Raw genomic sequence first — 16351 nt, forward strand, 5'->3', positions numbered from 1 at the left:
TGCTAGCAAGCCTCTCTAAGGATTTACACTACTGTAAGCAACCACTCCATTCTCTGTTTATCTTGCAGGTAATAACAAGAGTATTCTGTGGAGAATTCAAATACAGAAGAAACACACCAGGCAAGCCACAGAAAGAAATTTAAGGCTTACCTTTCTCTGTAAACATGTAATCCATTAGTAGATTAACTTCCCATTAGACAAATGAATGACATAGGATGCAGGATGCTACAGAAGATGAACTGCGTATCAGATGCAGTAGTCACAATTAAAATAGTCAAGTAAACATTATCTGAGTCAGAACCAAGCTACACTAGGATAGCTCTTCACCATGTTGCTAGGTTTGAAGTGTAGCTTATATGCCAGGGCTTAATGCCTGCATTAAAGTTACCCTGGTTACTGAGGACTCTCATTCAATCACCTGAAATTTGTTCTCTCTGCAGTGGAGAAACGCATGTTTATTACAGAGTTGGGTTTTGATAAAATGACCCAGAATACAGATACAGGTACCTGCACCAATGTATTTAAAATTGAATTTAAAAAAGAAAGAAACAAAAAGCTCTTGATCCATGTCTTCAACATCCGCATTGTGACAAGAAGCACAGTAGAGATGCAGCAAAACTGTTATGATACTGATCATACAGAAATACTTACCATAGCATGATGATAAATCACAATATTGCTAAATATGCTGAGACAAACAGCATATATAAATGAACAAAATATAATGACAGAGCTTTAGCATCATCATTTTTCTGAATTGGCATAGTCATTTGGAAGGACAATCTGAATCACATGCAGTTCTAACCATTAAATGAAATAAAGGATAACAGTCAATTAAGCCTGCTCTCCTGCAAGATTCACTATACTCTGGATATATGAACATAACCGTACAAGTCTCCAAGTTACATCAGGTCAATCAAAAGAGCCAATTGATATAAGTAGTCTTGAGGAGAGTTTAGAAAACTAAAAGCCACATCAGGCCTACATTATATGCAGCCCTTAGTTTATGTGAAGTATATGGCCCTTAAAGAAAGTATGTTCATTGGTATCAACAGAGTTCCAGAATGATTGTTTTTAAATGCTTTGTAAAATATAGATACAATTGATAGAAGGATGGAGTTTCAGAAGAACTGCATGTTAAGTAATTTGGAGGATACATGTTACATTCTTGGATTTTTCCTAACCTCTTCATCCCAATCAAAATCTAATGTAGCATCATCTAGCTCTGCTATTGAGAAGAGAGATTTCTGTGTGACCACACCAGCTTTACTAGTGTCTCCCAACGCAAAGCTCTTCCTTCTGCTAGGATTGCTCACATGCACCTTCAGCAGTGGCCTATGGCTCTCCTTGATGGTGTCAATCGTAATGGTAGGTGAAGTTTCCAATTTTGACTCAGGACATGATGCAAAAGAGAATGCTGACAGTTTGGCTAATGTGCTGGAGCACACCTTCCCTGTGCTTGGGCCACCAAGCTTCTCTCCCTCCCTTTTCTTTTCAGTGGGTGGAGATGACACAGCATCAAAACTGACATCAGAGCATATTGTTGCACTTCCTCTGATCTCTTTCCCTAAGGCCTGACTCTGTTGCTCTTCTCTCCCTTTATTATCAACTGATCGTTTTTCCAAACTATTTTTTCCTAAGCGAGTTAATGTCATCTTGCAGTTCTCAGAGGGGCAGCATTCTTCTGGCAGCTGCTCTCCCTGGAGCTGTTCTCCAGGCCTAAAAATAGTTTTACTCTGAAAAAGAGAAAATTCTTCATTTTTTTTCTCTGAAGAATGATCAAGTTTTGTCCTTGGTCTGAAAGAAAATTTAGCTAGTTTAGCTGCTGGAAGACTTTCACTGTCAAGGACTTCTGGCTCATGGGAACTTACTACCTTTGTTTCCTTCACTACTTGACCTTTACTTCGTTTTCTCATGGAAGATGTTGCAGTTTTGGCAGCTACAGATACACCATTCTCTCGTTCCCCTAGCACAGAATCTGCATCACTTGAAAGATCTGACAGACCAGATGCAGGTAACACTGAAGGAAGGGCCTTTGCCTCAGGGTCCTGTGTACTTGTAAAGAATCCATGTGATTTCTCTGTGTGCAGTCTCTGACAGCGTTTAGAAATCCGTTGTGTTATAACTGAATCTTGCTCACTAGCACTTGGTGATGCTGGGTCTAGAATATTTGCTTCTGAAGAAAAACAGTTGCGTTCTTCAGTCCTTTTCCTGCTTATCTTGGAAAGTTTGTCCTGTTCCAAAGGAGCATGTAGATTCACAGTTGCTAGTGAGTCTCTCATTCCATTTCCCTTCCTTGGTATTGAAGCACTTCTCTCTTCAGAACGGGATGTTTTACACAGGGTTTTTGAAGCCAAGTTATTTGGCGATATCTTGGGCACCGGAGACACTTTCTGAAAAGTTTCTTCAGCATCAGCATTGCTCTCTTCCAGGCTGTCAAACCATGCCAGGCTGCCATCATCATTTCTTTTACTATTTTTAATCAAGTGTTTTGTACTTTTGTTATTAGCATGTGCTGGGTTGCACAAGGGTTCTAGATGTATATCCCCTTCACAGTTGCCTTTGGGCAAAGGCTGCTGTGGCCTGAAGTTAGTCTCTTGTTGATTTGAAGGTTCTGGCTGAGACATTTGCTTTGACTGCCCAAATGTATCCTTGTTGGAGCATCTTGTAGTAGTTCTGAAACTTGTCTCTTCAGGCTGCAGCTGGCATGAATATTCCTTTTGTAATCTATGGAATGAAAAAAAATTAAGCAACAGTAATTTTTTTTCTTTTTTTTTCTTTCTCTATTGCGTTAGTGATCCTTAATATGTATGAATGGTGAAAAGCTACAAACAATGTAGGTCACAAAAGTGCATTATTAAGTTTCACATACAGCTACGAAAATTGGCGTTGCAGTCTGTGATCTATCAGCACCTTCCACAGTAAGTGGCAGAATTTAGTGTCCCCAACAGAAGATAGGCAGATGGACAGAGAAAGCAACCACCTAAACTTCATCTTCTTGGGAAACCAAACAGAAAAAAACCCAGACCCAAACAGCTTTGCATTACTTACAGCCACTGCTAGTGTCCCTTAGGGATTACATATTCTGTAAGTATATCTTCTAGAACAGGAGCCTCATTAGATTTTATCCTGAGCAAGGCAAAGTCTCAAATGAGTTATCAGAATGGAAAATCTAGGTTTTACTTGGAATAGTGGTTGCTGGTAGTTTTCTCTCACAAGCAATACAGACTCAACATGTCAAAAACTCCACATGATAGAGTGAAAGCATCTCAGATCACTTATAAAACTTAATTATCCCTGTCTGTGGCTATTAATATTCCCAGGGCCCTCCAAAACAACAGAGGTGCTAGAATGAGGGCTCCCTCCAATCTCAGTATAGTTGATATTCTGTCTGTTGTACCTAAACATATAATGTCCAAGGGACATGATAGCATTCTACTTTTTGCTAAATAGTGATTCTAACCATGAGTGAAGAGCAGCTGTATTTCCCAAAAGTGACTGCATTAGTGTAGGTGAAATGATTCCTATGCATTATAAACAGTTTCTCTAATATATGGAAGACAAAACACATATATTGACATGTATGTTTTAGAATCATTATTATCAGTATTTACTAATATGCTTATTCTTAAAATTTTGATGGAAAATAGCAGAAATTATGACTCATCAAGAAGGGCTGAAAGACATGTTTGTGTTATTGAAATATGGTTTAAGGGGAATGCACAGGAGAAGTCTTCTAATACAGAATAGGTTGTTTAAAAGAGGACATTCATTTAGCATTCTCTAAGCTGCTTAAGAGGGGGAAGGAGAAATCAGCTTAATTTGCAGCATAGGGGATTCAGTGGGGTATTTGGAAAACCTTTATGAGCTTTAGGATGGAGCAATAATGGAACAGACTACCCAGTGGCAATGGAAAATCCTCTTCATTAGAAGGCCTTTGGAGCAGATAACACAAGCTCCTGCCAGGAAGGTCAAGCACAGACCTGATCCTGTCTTTGTATTTGATCTCCCATCCCATCCTACATTTCTATGATCACTTATGAACACCTCTGTTTTAAAACTAGCTTTTGTCTGTCTGTTGGAGATATCCCACTTTCATCTGCTTTTATTGCCTCTGTGGCAAATATTTAAGATGTCCTTACTATGAGTTACAAGTCTGAAAAATATTTATAGGAAAAAGTGTATTTTCCTGGCTGTTTCAATTAGCTTCAATAACATTAATCTTTTGTCTTCCTTTAACAGTAAGAAAGTATGAGTTTCTTTAGCGCATAACCTCATTTCAAGAAACAAATGTTACTTTTTTTGCATTTTATTTCTTTCCTATCCTAGTGTTTGCCTCTTAGCTTCAGTACATCCTCTTAGCTTCAGTACATTAAAAGTTTTATACTAGTAACAGCAAATAGACTTTCCAAAGATTAATGAAGTGAGCTGAAAACTAGAGAAGAGACAGTGAAAATTCCAGGGTGTAAAAAAAGAAAAAGCACCCAAAAGAACAGAACTTTGATTCAGGCCTGTGTTTTCCTTTAACAGAAAGGGAAGGATGCTGACAAGCCCAACACAAAAGAAGGCTTAAAAAATATGAAGCAGATCTGCTGTATTTTACCAAGCAAGTAACAAAATGTTATATTGAATTATTTGCTCAGCTACAGAATCTGGCACTTTGACCCTAAGAAGGTCTGTTGAAACTTATCTAAGCATAGAATTGAGATATGAATTGGGAGCGGATCAAAATGTTCTTATATTCTTTGCAAATTCCATAAGCCAGAGGGAGAAATGATCTTGTGATGATCTCAAAGTGCTACTTTAAAACAATCTCCCTGCTTATCCATGTCCTCTAACAAACAAGTCCCTTCCCAATGTTAGATTCTATTTTTAGACCCTCCCCAGATACTGTTGTCAAACAATTATATTTCTCTATTGAATTATTTTGTTAGTTTGCATATTATAACCTGTCAAGTCTCTGTAGCTCTTTGTGCAGAAGATCTTGCAGTTCCAGTCGCTCCAATATGAGTTCACACTGTGTTCGGTACTGCACCATTGGATTTTCTGGAAACGAGGTGTGTAAAGCATTGATGCCTCCAAGAAGTGCACCCCCCTACATCACCAATGAGATTAAAAAAAAAAAAAAAAAAAGGAAGCTATTTTTATTATTCAGCAGCAAAATTAAACGGCAGAGACCATTTTATACAAAATTCTCCCTTAGATATTTGAAAGCTTAAGGTAGCAAATATTTACTGAGTAACTGTATTCACACAAGTAATCCTATTAGGTCTGCTCACACAGGCAAAGATGCTCATACACATAAAGCAATTATATGATCAAGCCTGCAGTGTACTCGTACTGGTTTATTTTTATTTGTACAAAAAATGGAAAGTCCACCTAAGGCTTGAGATCATGACTAAAAATGGAAATTAGGATTAAAAATGTTTTCCAAATACCTTGTAAAAATTCTGCCTACATGAGCAACTTTTATAACTGCTAAAAATTTTCATTAGCTCTGCCTAATTATTTAAGTGGAAAGACCTGGGTATTAAGGCTTGTTAACACAGGGTAAATTGACCGGCAAAAATATTTCTGAATGGCTCTTTAAGAGTAAGTAACTGTTCAGGAACAACTTCAGAGAGCAAGTGATTTTAATCTGCAACAATTTTGCTGTGCCTTGTGAAAATAAAGTAGTTTTTATTTGGAACAGAGCATCTGCACGAAGTGATTTGTTCCACAACAAATAATCTAGAATAGCTCTGTAGTTAATTGGTCTTTTGAAAAAAACCCTCACACCCACAAACCCTCTATTTTGCCACAGATTAACCAGCATTTACCACTTCTGTCTAATCTATAAAGCTCGATACAACTAATGAACAAGATGCATATCGAGTATTATGAGAGCAAGAGCAAAAGTCAACAGAGTCTCTAGAACCAGAAACTGCTACATATGGCATCACACAGACCATACATTTTTATTTGTGTAAATTCCTGGTTCTTCCACTTTGAAATTTTAAAATTTTGTATTTAAGAAAAAAACGCATTTTTTCACATTGAAGAAACCAACATTCTGGAGGCTAATTAAAGCCCTCTAAAACTACACAGTGCCTAAACTAAGGCTGTCCATGCAACAATTAATGCATCTCACTGAAGTTATCATTGGGCTTTTGTTCACGTATCACTTCAGGAACATGATAGATCTGTTCCACATAAAAGCATTAGTCTGTAGTCATGGAAAAAGCTGCTGCAGAACCTCTCTGCCATATTTGTTTCAGGGACTGGAAGGTTCATAGTTAATGAGGCAGGGACTGTAGAAAGGAAGTCCAGTCTCTTGGTTAGGATAGTTAAAAGCAGCCAAGGAGAACTAGATTGTATCTCTGACACTTAAGTTCCAGTTCTTGTGATTTAGAATAAGCCAGTTAAGCAAAGGTTTTGAAAGGCAATAAATTTGTAACTGGGATCCTGATGTGAGTGTGCACAGAAGGAAACTGCAGTCAACAGGAAATGTGCTCAAACACTTAATGTGCTACTACACTGAAACTGAAGCCCTAACCATCTCTCATGGGGTATGCTCCAGTGGACAATTTCTTCTGGATCATGCATAATTCAGCTCCAAATCATAGAACAGGAGTAGCACCATCCCATCATTTCACAAGGATTGCGTGAAGTGAATTGATATTTCTGAAATACTCACACTAGAGATCAATTCCACAGAAAAACACATGAAGAAATTGAGAATTCTACCTTTAGAACAGCAGGTAATAAACAAAATATTGAGCGAAACACTGACAAAGTGTAGTTGCTTTTGGCTTAAGTACTATCAACCTGTGACCTAAGTATCCAATGGGAAAAAAAGGAATACCTGATTATATATCTCGAGATATATGCCCAAGGGCTATCATTATGTCTTGCCCTCACTGACTTTTCAGCCATCACAATGAGCTGCTTTTAAATGTTCTTTCGTGTGTGTGAAATTCTAAGTGGGATGGGACTGAGTTTAAGGTATCTGTGAAGTTTCATTCCTGTGCTGGTGCTTACATCTCTGAGATATCTGCCTCTCTGCGACCCTGAGATATCATTCTGCGTAGAGAAAGGTAATCATATGACAAATCCATATGCTGTGGAACTGAGGGCAGAAGATCTAGAACAGAGAGAGAAAAAAGAAAGTATTACAGGGAAAGTTAGCAGAAAGGAAGAGTGCAAAAGTGCCTACGGATGGGAAGACAAAATGTAAAAAGGGAGTAAAAGGAAAGGGATTGGAAAGGGAAAAAGCAAAGATGAAAACATGTCCAAGAGAAGGAGGGAGATAATGTTAACAAAGAGGAGATGAAGGCAAAGATCAGTCGGGGGTAGGGATTAGAATATGCTCACAAAGTAGGAAAAAAGAAAACAAGGGTGAATTAGAGGACAAAACAAACAAAAAACCCCAATGAACAAGGTTGGCGATGAAAATATGACAGTCTTTCCCAAGAGGGCTCACAAAAAATATCTGAACACTGACCTGAGAACTGTGGAGTTTGATTTTATACTGGCAAGAATATGAATGTTTGTAGAAGACAGTGTTGAAGACTGAGTTTAATGAGCTGAAACGTAGCAGTCAGTCCTTCAAGAATGACAATGGTAGTTCCCCATTTACAACCTCATTCTACAGACTGACAATTAGGCAGGAAACACTGGATGTATCTATACATAATCTTTTTTTCTAGAGAAGGAATCAGTTTCTGAAAATAAACTTTTGACTGTTACCTCTATTTTTTTAACAAAACAAATAAATCACTTCCTTCAAAAAGAAACTGTTTCAGTGATTCATTTATACGTTCCAGGAGAAAAGTAAAATTTGGCCTTAAATAGCAGATCTCAAATTTGCAGATTCCTAGCAAAAACACAATGAACACATTGTCCTACTTGCTCATAAGAAGTGAAGAGTGAAGCAAATATGATGAGCATGCCAACTACTCCCAGGTAGTCTTCTGCAGTCATAATTCAGGCAAAATTCTGACTGACTCTTTTTAGACAGATGCTTGTTATGCAAACTGCAGCCCTTGAGGGCAGGGCTGTATAAATATGAAAACTGACCCACAGTTAAAACAATTTTTTTACATTTATTCATGCTGATGAGGTAGAGATACAAAGATGACAATACACATTCATTATTATATACATACATTTCACTTTTTGATGTGTTATGAAAAAAAAATTAGTATTTCAGTTTCTTACATCCAGAACCTTACTGCTTTGAAACCATTGTCCCATCAAATTCCCATGTGGTTAATTACAGGTTTAATTACAGTTAATGAACACTTATGTGATATCTTCTGCTGTTTCAACTGGATACAGTAGTATAGCTTCTTATTTTAACTTCGATGCAGTGCTGTCATTTAAAAGCTGAGCTCTTCAAAACAGTGCAAGATGAACTGCAGCAGACAGTAAAATAATCTTTTGCTACTTAATAAGGTCAGGCCCTGTAGTAGTTTTGAGGCAAATTCCATTTGCAACACTGTACAGTAGATTGTCCGTGGCACAAACTGCAACTAGTCTCAACCCTCATTGAAAGAACAAGGGAGATCACAAGTGCCTACCTGCCATATGTGACTTTGTGCATCTATCCTGAAGAGCTTTATCTCTGAAAAAGGAGTATATCTACTCCTGCAAAGGTCTTTAAGGTCCATTGAGCTAACAGGTGCTATATAAAATTGTTTTGTTTAAAAATTATCAACCTATACAGAAACATAGGAAATGCCATTTTGGATTAGACCAATCATCTAAGCAATGGAGCACACCACCTCTGACAGAGCCAAACCCAAATATTTCAGATGTGCTAAAACCCCCATGCATAAAACTTTGGATAATCTGCTTATGGTCATTTTTTTTCTACTTCAAAGCATGAAGATTTATTTTCCTTAAAAATATTGTATCTGAATAGTATATATATTATTTTCCACATTTTCTTTTTAAAAAAGCCCCTATCAAATTCACATTCCTTTTCTTAATTCTAAATGCTTTTTCTTTACATTTGATAACCTAATAGTGTTACAGTAAACTGAAATCTAGCCTTACAAATTTTTTCAATGCCTTTTTACATAGAAACATTACACAAATCCACATAATCGGAATGCACAATTTTCAGTGCAACCAAAGTTCTGAACTTCCAAGGTTTCTCAGAGTAAAATTAGTCTTCTAGAAGTTCTGAGTTTTAGTATCACCACCAACATATTTTGAAATGATTTAATGGCAAAATAAAGTGTAGGTCTTGGCGACTGTTTGAAACTTGCTCCAAAAAATGTTTTGGTTCTCTCATACCTAGTTAATGAGTGACAAGATAACATCATGGAAGAAAAAAACATCAGAGGCTATTAAACACAGTGATATAGACACAATTTCTGGCTCAAAAGGTCTTTAAAATGTAGATTACCAAAAGTCAATAGTATGCCAAAACTTCACTTAGACTGCAAAATTTATAAAAAAAAAGGTACCAAGCCTTTATCACCAATGCAGACTTTTCACTATAATCTCTGTTGAAGGATTTTAATAATCAAGATGGACTAAAAATTACTTGTCAAGGTCTCTGATGACCTACTTGCCATCAGTCCATGGAACTCTCTCCGAAGAGACAAAGGGATCTAGCATATATCTACATGATAAACTCAGTCTCTTAAATGTGGTACTGCAGCAATAGCAATGGCTGCAAGAAACCTTACCTGCATAGAAGATTCCATCACCGATACCACAGTTACAGCATCTTCCAGTGTCACAGTATCCCTAAACATCAACCGGGCATGAGCTATCAAAAATAAATGGGCATTGAAAGCAAGCGTTACCAAAATCAAAAAAGCAATTTTTTGTACTAGAAGGGACATGTCTTCAGCTCTTCAAACACTCGTGTATAGGCCTAACTTCAAATGAATATAATCCCTTTGATTTTAGTGTCAATTTCAACAGGAATTGGAAGACACTGTTTTACTAGTAAAGAATGTAATGTGACCTCCAGTTTACAGTTACAGTTTGAGTAAAGATGCTCAAAATGCTAGAGTTAAAAAAAAGTAAAGTGCTGAGTATCACAACAAAGAGTGTGATACGAAACATCCTTATCTATATAGGTATGTGTCATCACCATAAAGTAAAAAAGTCTAGTTTTCGTGACAGGTCTGAAAAGACTTGATTTCCTCTAACTGGTCCATGTCACAAATTTAGTATTCTTTAAAATACTTTTCTCTACAATAGCTTTATTTTTTCTTCCTTCCCCTTCTTAAGTCAGCAAAACAAAACTGAATTTTGTAAATGGTTATAATGCAAATAATTTTTTATAAATTCTTTGCATTATAAATAAAATATGCATAAAATAAAAGTTAGGAATGTCTTTGACTTAAATATTTTTTCCCCCAAAATGAAGAACAAAATATAAGCATCTGATGCAGGAAACACTGCATTGCTGACTGCCAAACCACTGTACATTCTTTTAAATTCATCCTGAAAACATCTGATATGCCATTTTATAAAACAAAACCATGTTAAGACAGAGACCTACTGCCTTCTTTGGTTTTGTTCTTACAAATGAGATATGATTTGAACTCAGAGTTGGAAATGTTGAAGTCATACTGCAAAATACAGACTTGATTACTGATACCTAAGGAAAGAATAATGTGTTATTTTTGATGTTATATTAATTTTAGGCTAGAAGCAAATACTTGACACCCTTCCTCAGGCTGAGTAGGATGGCAACCCAGGGCTCAAGTGAAGTAACGTAAATCCCAAGATCGCTTTTCATAAAGACACATAACTTCTGAGATTTTTCTCACAAATGTGATTTCTTCCAGTGGTTTTAGTTTTTACTATGGGTGTGAAAACGGCCAAATTAAAACTCATTCTGATAATCCAAATGTAGCACCCTTTCCCAAATCTCCAACCCCAAGTCTCTTTAGATTAGAAAGATAATACAGTACAAGAATCACCCACCCCTACCTCTATGGGAAAGCTGCTACTCTGCTTACTGGCTATAATTACACTCCTGATCTATTAATTTTATAAAGGTTAATTGTTAGCCTAAAAATAAAATTGCCACGGTCTTACCTTCTGCAAGGCGTATCAAACTTTCTAATAAGCGAATGGTAGTTCGGGCAGCATTTCTGCAGTCACTCTGACGCTGCATTTGATAGTAGCGCACAAGGATCAGGTTACTCTCATCGGACAATTTTGGCTGTATACTTTTTATAAGGCAGAAGTAGGTTTTCATCTTTTCCATGCTCCAGAGCTTTTCTGATTTGCTTGGGCAACCTGCATTACAAATGCTGAGTCAGTGATTCTGTAACGACTGGCATGAAGCTTTTTCCTAAGAATTCCTGTTAAATAGAGAGGAGACTATAAAAGACACATTACTGTATTTTGGGGGCATGCTGGGTTGTTTGTATAGTAGTCCAAGGACTTGGTCCAATTCCAGTGTGGAATTTTACAAACCATCCAATCCCTCCCATACCAAAATCCACAGTAAAGCCTCCAGTAATTTCTACAGAACTGCTGACAGACTCACTGCCCACCAGATGGTACACTTAGTACTAAAGTGCTCTAGTATTCCTTAAAATGTAAAATGCTACGTGAATGTATGTACCTACTCTGGCCATTTTACCTACTTTGTAGGAGAAAAAAGCTTCCTAACATATTGTGAACATTTTTTGCAAGGAAACATTTTGGGAAGGGAAGGAAGCTAGCTGAAGAAGTTTCCTCCAATCACTTCTTCCCTATGGGGGATCAAAGCCATGTTCCTGAAGTGGATGGAGGAGAGGCTGGTTAAAATCAAACCACACCGCCTTTCCTAATTCCAGAGCACAGACCTCCCCATAGGGAATGCTATCATTTGTTCTTTGAGCCCTGCAGCACATGCAGCTCAGATTTGTTCTGTCTGAATTAAGTTTCCCCCTAACAGCACGTACTACTGCACAGTGTGTAGGATATGCATATCAAGCAATGTAAAGATGCAGAATGGAAACTATCCACTTACTGATCAGTCTGGGCTGAAATCTCTTGTAAATGATCACAGAGCAAAAGTATATTCTCAACTCAATCCTATTAAATAATTAGTGATCTCTATCTTATTCCTACTTGAAAAACAAACATACTGCAGGAAATTACTATAGCAAAACTGTAGACACTGATTAATATAAAGACTCAAGAATAACAAACTGAACTGAAATGTGGGGAAATAAAAAAACAACCCCAAACAAAAAACAATCCAAAAACCACCTTATAATTTAAAAAGACTACTTTTACCTTTGTTTTGCAAGATGAAGGATGAAATGATGCGGTCCCATTCCTCGTTCTTTGTATCTAACAATACTAAGACCAGGTCAAATCTGCTCAACAGGGGACTGCCAAGAGCTATGTTGACAGACAAAGACTCATTAGGGTCATAATGGCCTTTGGGGTTTGTTGCTGCCAGGATAGTTGTCCTTGTATTCAGCTTACACACCAAGCTAGAGAAAAGTATGGTGAACATTATGGCTGAATTAAATTGGGTAGGGGAAGTGATTCCAAAGTGCTAAAAATTATCACGTTTTTATGTTATAAAGAGCATGTCTTACCTTCAAAGAGCGTAAGAGCTAAACAATATACACACTGTATAATATAAATATACGATATATACAGCATTTCTCAGAGAATGGCAACTAGACAGAAAGACGGTGACTATGATACCAAAAGTAACGATGTAATATTGCTATGAGTAAGCTCTATATATAGTAAGCCCTTAAATGGTGAAAACCAACATAACTTTTCAGAAATATTACTTTGCTCATTTACACAGTATAGAAACACTTTTTTTATGATGGAAAGTAACATTCTAGCTTAATTCACATTTTAAGAAAGGAAAATAAAATGTGATATAAACGTATGTTTTATTCCTGTGTGGAAACATATTATGAATATGAACCCAACCAAGCAATGATGGCAGCCATATCAACTGTTTCTCCAGGGAAATAACCATTTTCCTGTCTTAACCATGCTATCCTGGCATGAGTTTTTAGATGTGGGGAGAGATTATTTTTATTCTAGTAGTCCAAATGTAATCTTTTCGGTTAAGGCAGCAGCAGAAGTATTCTAACTTTGGTTTGTCACTGAGCTATTTCTAGTCAGCTCCTGAGCAACTGCTGCCTCACGTCCAAAGTTCTTCTGTAACTGAGGGGAAGGACCACAGCTTTTCTATTAGCTTATATCCCACGGGAAAAAACCCTTATCTCCCATGCACCAAAATAAGACCTTAAATTAACAAAGTGCTTAACCTCCCTGTGCTAAGTTACTACTCAAAAAATCCCCATTATATGTAGTTCTTAAAAGTGAGCAACTGAAACTGTATGTGCAAGTTAGCAAGCTGTGTTTTGGGGTCTACAAAACCCAATCAACTGCAACAAGGAACCTGGCTAAAATATGTTGCTATTGTACTAAGTAGATAGGATGATGTTGATTCCAAATATTTGTCCCCAGCTGCATTACTGACACAGGTTAGTAACCTCCCAGGTGAGAGCAACATTACTTGCCCGTTTTCTGCCACTGAGGGTAAAGAGAGCTTCAGTAGAAATGTTCGGAATGAAGAAAGGACATGAACAGTTACAGGAGCCAAGATGTGACTGGAGCAAGAGCTGAGCTGAAGGTGACAAGGAGGAATATGGAAAGGGTGATGCCTTTTGAGCACCAGAGATTTCAGAAATACCAGCCAGGAAATTATTTGGGCCTGGACAAGAGCTGCATATGACTGACAGAACGAGATACAAGCTCAAAGTGGCGAGCAGATTTTACACACATTACTTTGAAAAAGAAAGCGAGGAAGTTAAAGTAAGCAGGAGTTTATATTTATGCATGCTCAACATATAAAATTCAGCAGCCTGAAAATCTCTTGGTCTTCTTTTGTTACCGGACAGTATTGCTGCATTTTGGAGAAATGAAGTCCTGCTTTCTGAGTTCCAATAAAAAATACACAAAGTTCTTCATTTCACATGTGATTATTATGACCACTCACAGCAAAGGACAAGAAAAAAACACCAACTCTTCTTAGGAAAGTGCCCTGGCCTACAGTGGTAGATCAAAAACCCAAGAGTAAAGAGGGTATGTATTTATTCTGATCACTTTCCACCTCTGGTCTACTGCACTGTCCTTTGAAACGTTCACTTACACTGCTGAGAACAAAACTATTGAGTACAACAAAGAAAACTGATATATTTAATCAGCATGGCAAACCTCCCTCCAATGTCTGAGAGAAACATGTTACGTTGTTTTATCACATATATTAACAAGCTACTTACCCTGCCTTTGCAACACTGATGGTTTGTTGCTCCATTGCTTCATGGATACTGGTTCTGTCATGTTCTTTGATACTATTGAACTCATCAATGCAACAAAGGCCTCCATCTGCAAGCACCAGTGCTCCAGCTTCCAAGTTCCACTCTCCAAAGTCCTTCACAGCAGTCACTGTCAAACCTGAAGAATCAATTACTTCAGTTGGTCTTCTCCTTAAAATGCAAGAGTGCACAAGAAGAGTGCACAAGGACTCGGCGCAGTGGCTCACGCCACGGACAGAAGGCAAAACAGCACGTTAGCTCCACTGCCTACCTCTACCATGTAACTCACTTTACACCTACTGGTAAGAAATCCCACTAGCGTTTGGCCTGTTAGTCTGGATGCGTGCAGCAGATTCTGTTGTTAAGCTTCCCATGTTCAATAGTGATTTGTTTTAGTATTTTGTTAATTGAACAAAAGAGATTAGGTTAAGAAGACTGAATCTGCCAGGTCTAATTGAAACTTAGGGCATATGGAAGGATTGCAAAATTGTGAAATGGACCTATTCAGCTCCTCCTCGCCATCAACTCCTAAAACACTCAAAGATTTTGGAGCTGCAAAAACAAAATTTGGAAAAAAATATTTCAAGTGTTTTTTAACCCCTGGCTCCAGGAAGTGAGGACAAATTCTCACCTTAAACTAAGGCAATTAAATTTCTCTATGAGATTTTGGGTTCCTCTAAGCATTAAGTAAAAATGAAAATCCAAAGATGCCTAAGGATGAAATGGGGCGGGTGTGCGTGTGTCTGTGTGTAAGAAGAGTTCCCAGCAAATCTACATATGATTCAACACTGGGAGCATGGCAGGTCTGAAACTGCACAACTGTGAAAATAGCCACTCGTGATCATGTGCAGCTCCTTTCAGACCTTCTATTCCCTATTTCCCTGCTTCTTCTCATCTTTAGCCCTCCTTTTTCATTCTAGTGTTTAGCTCAAAATATCCTAGTAGTTGACACGCTGCGACCAGCCTAAAATCTCCTGGAATGCTATGGCAAAACTTGCCCAACTTCCCTTGATTCAGGTAGTAGGGACTGCTGAGGCCTTCTCATTGCTGTGCAGCCCACCACAGCAGCCATTTGTTCCCAAATGGACAGCAAAAAGTTACTGGTAATACATGTTTCCTGATAACTTTAGCTTGTTTTGAGGAATCGCCTCCATTGTGTCCAGTCTTTTGTGGTTTCCTGGACTCCGCACTGAACAACTCAGGCAGTGGATTACATAGCAGAATTGTTAAAAAGCAAAACAACCTCTAAAAGGTTATTTTATAAAGTGTCATCTACTTTCCAATCCTTGCATGGGCTTGGAGATTTGCTGAAGGCCAAGGGCCAGGCACTGTGCTCTTGCCCACTGCAGATCTGGCAGCACTCTGCTCCCACCAGCAGGGCTTGGCCTTTCCACACAGGTGGGAAGATAGCTCCTATGTGACTTCCTGCTGTGCATCATTTCACTGCATTCAAGGACAACCTGCAGGCATTACTAGAGCTTGGCTGTGTATTTATTTCCACACAGAACCTTCTATTGTAGGGAGGGTACACAAGCTGCACTCCACAGGCCCTGAGGACTGGTGTTACAGTGCTATGTCACTCCTCCACATCCCTTGTGTGTGGCAGCCACAAGATGGCCTCCTCTATGGTCCTCCTGCTGCCGCACAAGATGGCCTCCTCTACAGGCCTCTTGCAGCTGCCTAAGATGGCCTCCTCTCTGGGCTTCCTGCTGCTGCACAGGGATACGTGTTGTTTCACCATCTGTTACCTAAGTCTTTCTTTACAAATACAGGAATGGAATAGCTTCTTGACAGCCCAGCTGTGTAAGAGACGCTCCCACCCCTCCACATGCCCCTCTGTGGGTGGCCTCTCCAGCAGCAGCGAGGTGGATTCACAACAGAACCGAGGCCTGTGCACACACGGGGTGCGCAGCACCTTTATTCAGGGCACAGTCCGGCGAGGCAGGCAGGCACCCACCAGGCTCCCCGCTCGCTGCGCTGCCCGTTCACACGCTGCCTTTGGCCAAGCGCTCAGCGCCGCGGGGCTGACCAGGCCGGCGCGGCTCCCC

At 38.6% G+C, this 16351-nt stretch overlaps 1 protein-coding gene across 2 annotated transcripts in view; it reads right to left on the bottom strand.

Annotated features, from left to right (window-relative positions):
* Positions 1-513: 513 nt before the first annotated feature.
* MCM9 (minichromosome maintenance 9 homologous recombination repair factor) overlaps positions 514-16351 on the bottom strand; it is a 51948-nt gene continuing 36110 nt past the window's right edge. Inside the window, exons 7-12 of one of the 2 annotated variants that reach the window (XM_026845666.1) lie at positions 14268-14442; positions 12244-12446; positions 11050-11253; positions 9681-9763; positions 4950-5095; positions 514-2727 (exon numbers count right to left, since the gene is read on the bottom strand). In XM_026845666.1, the coding sequence (XP_026701467.1) occupies positions 1161-2727; positions 4950-5095; positions 9681-9763; positions 11050-11253; positions 12244-12446; positions 14268-14442 (2378 nt within the window). In that variant the 3' untranslated portion in view covers positions 514-1160. Of the gene's footprint in view, positions 2728-4949; positions 5096-7020; positions 7124-9680; positions 9764-11049; positions 11254-12243; positions 12447-14267; positions 14443-16351 lie in introns of those variants that run through there. The other variant, XM_026845667.1, reaches the window with a different exon arrangement.

Source organism: Athene cunicularia (genome assembly GCF_003259725.1).
Source record: "Athene cunicularia isolate RWA chromosome 3 unlocalized genomic scaffold, athCun1 chr3_part1, whole genome shotgun sequence".
Taxonomy (NCBI): Eukaryota; Metazoa; Chordata; class Aves; order Strigiformes; family Strigidae; genus Athene; species Athene cunicularia.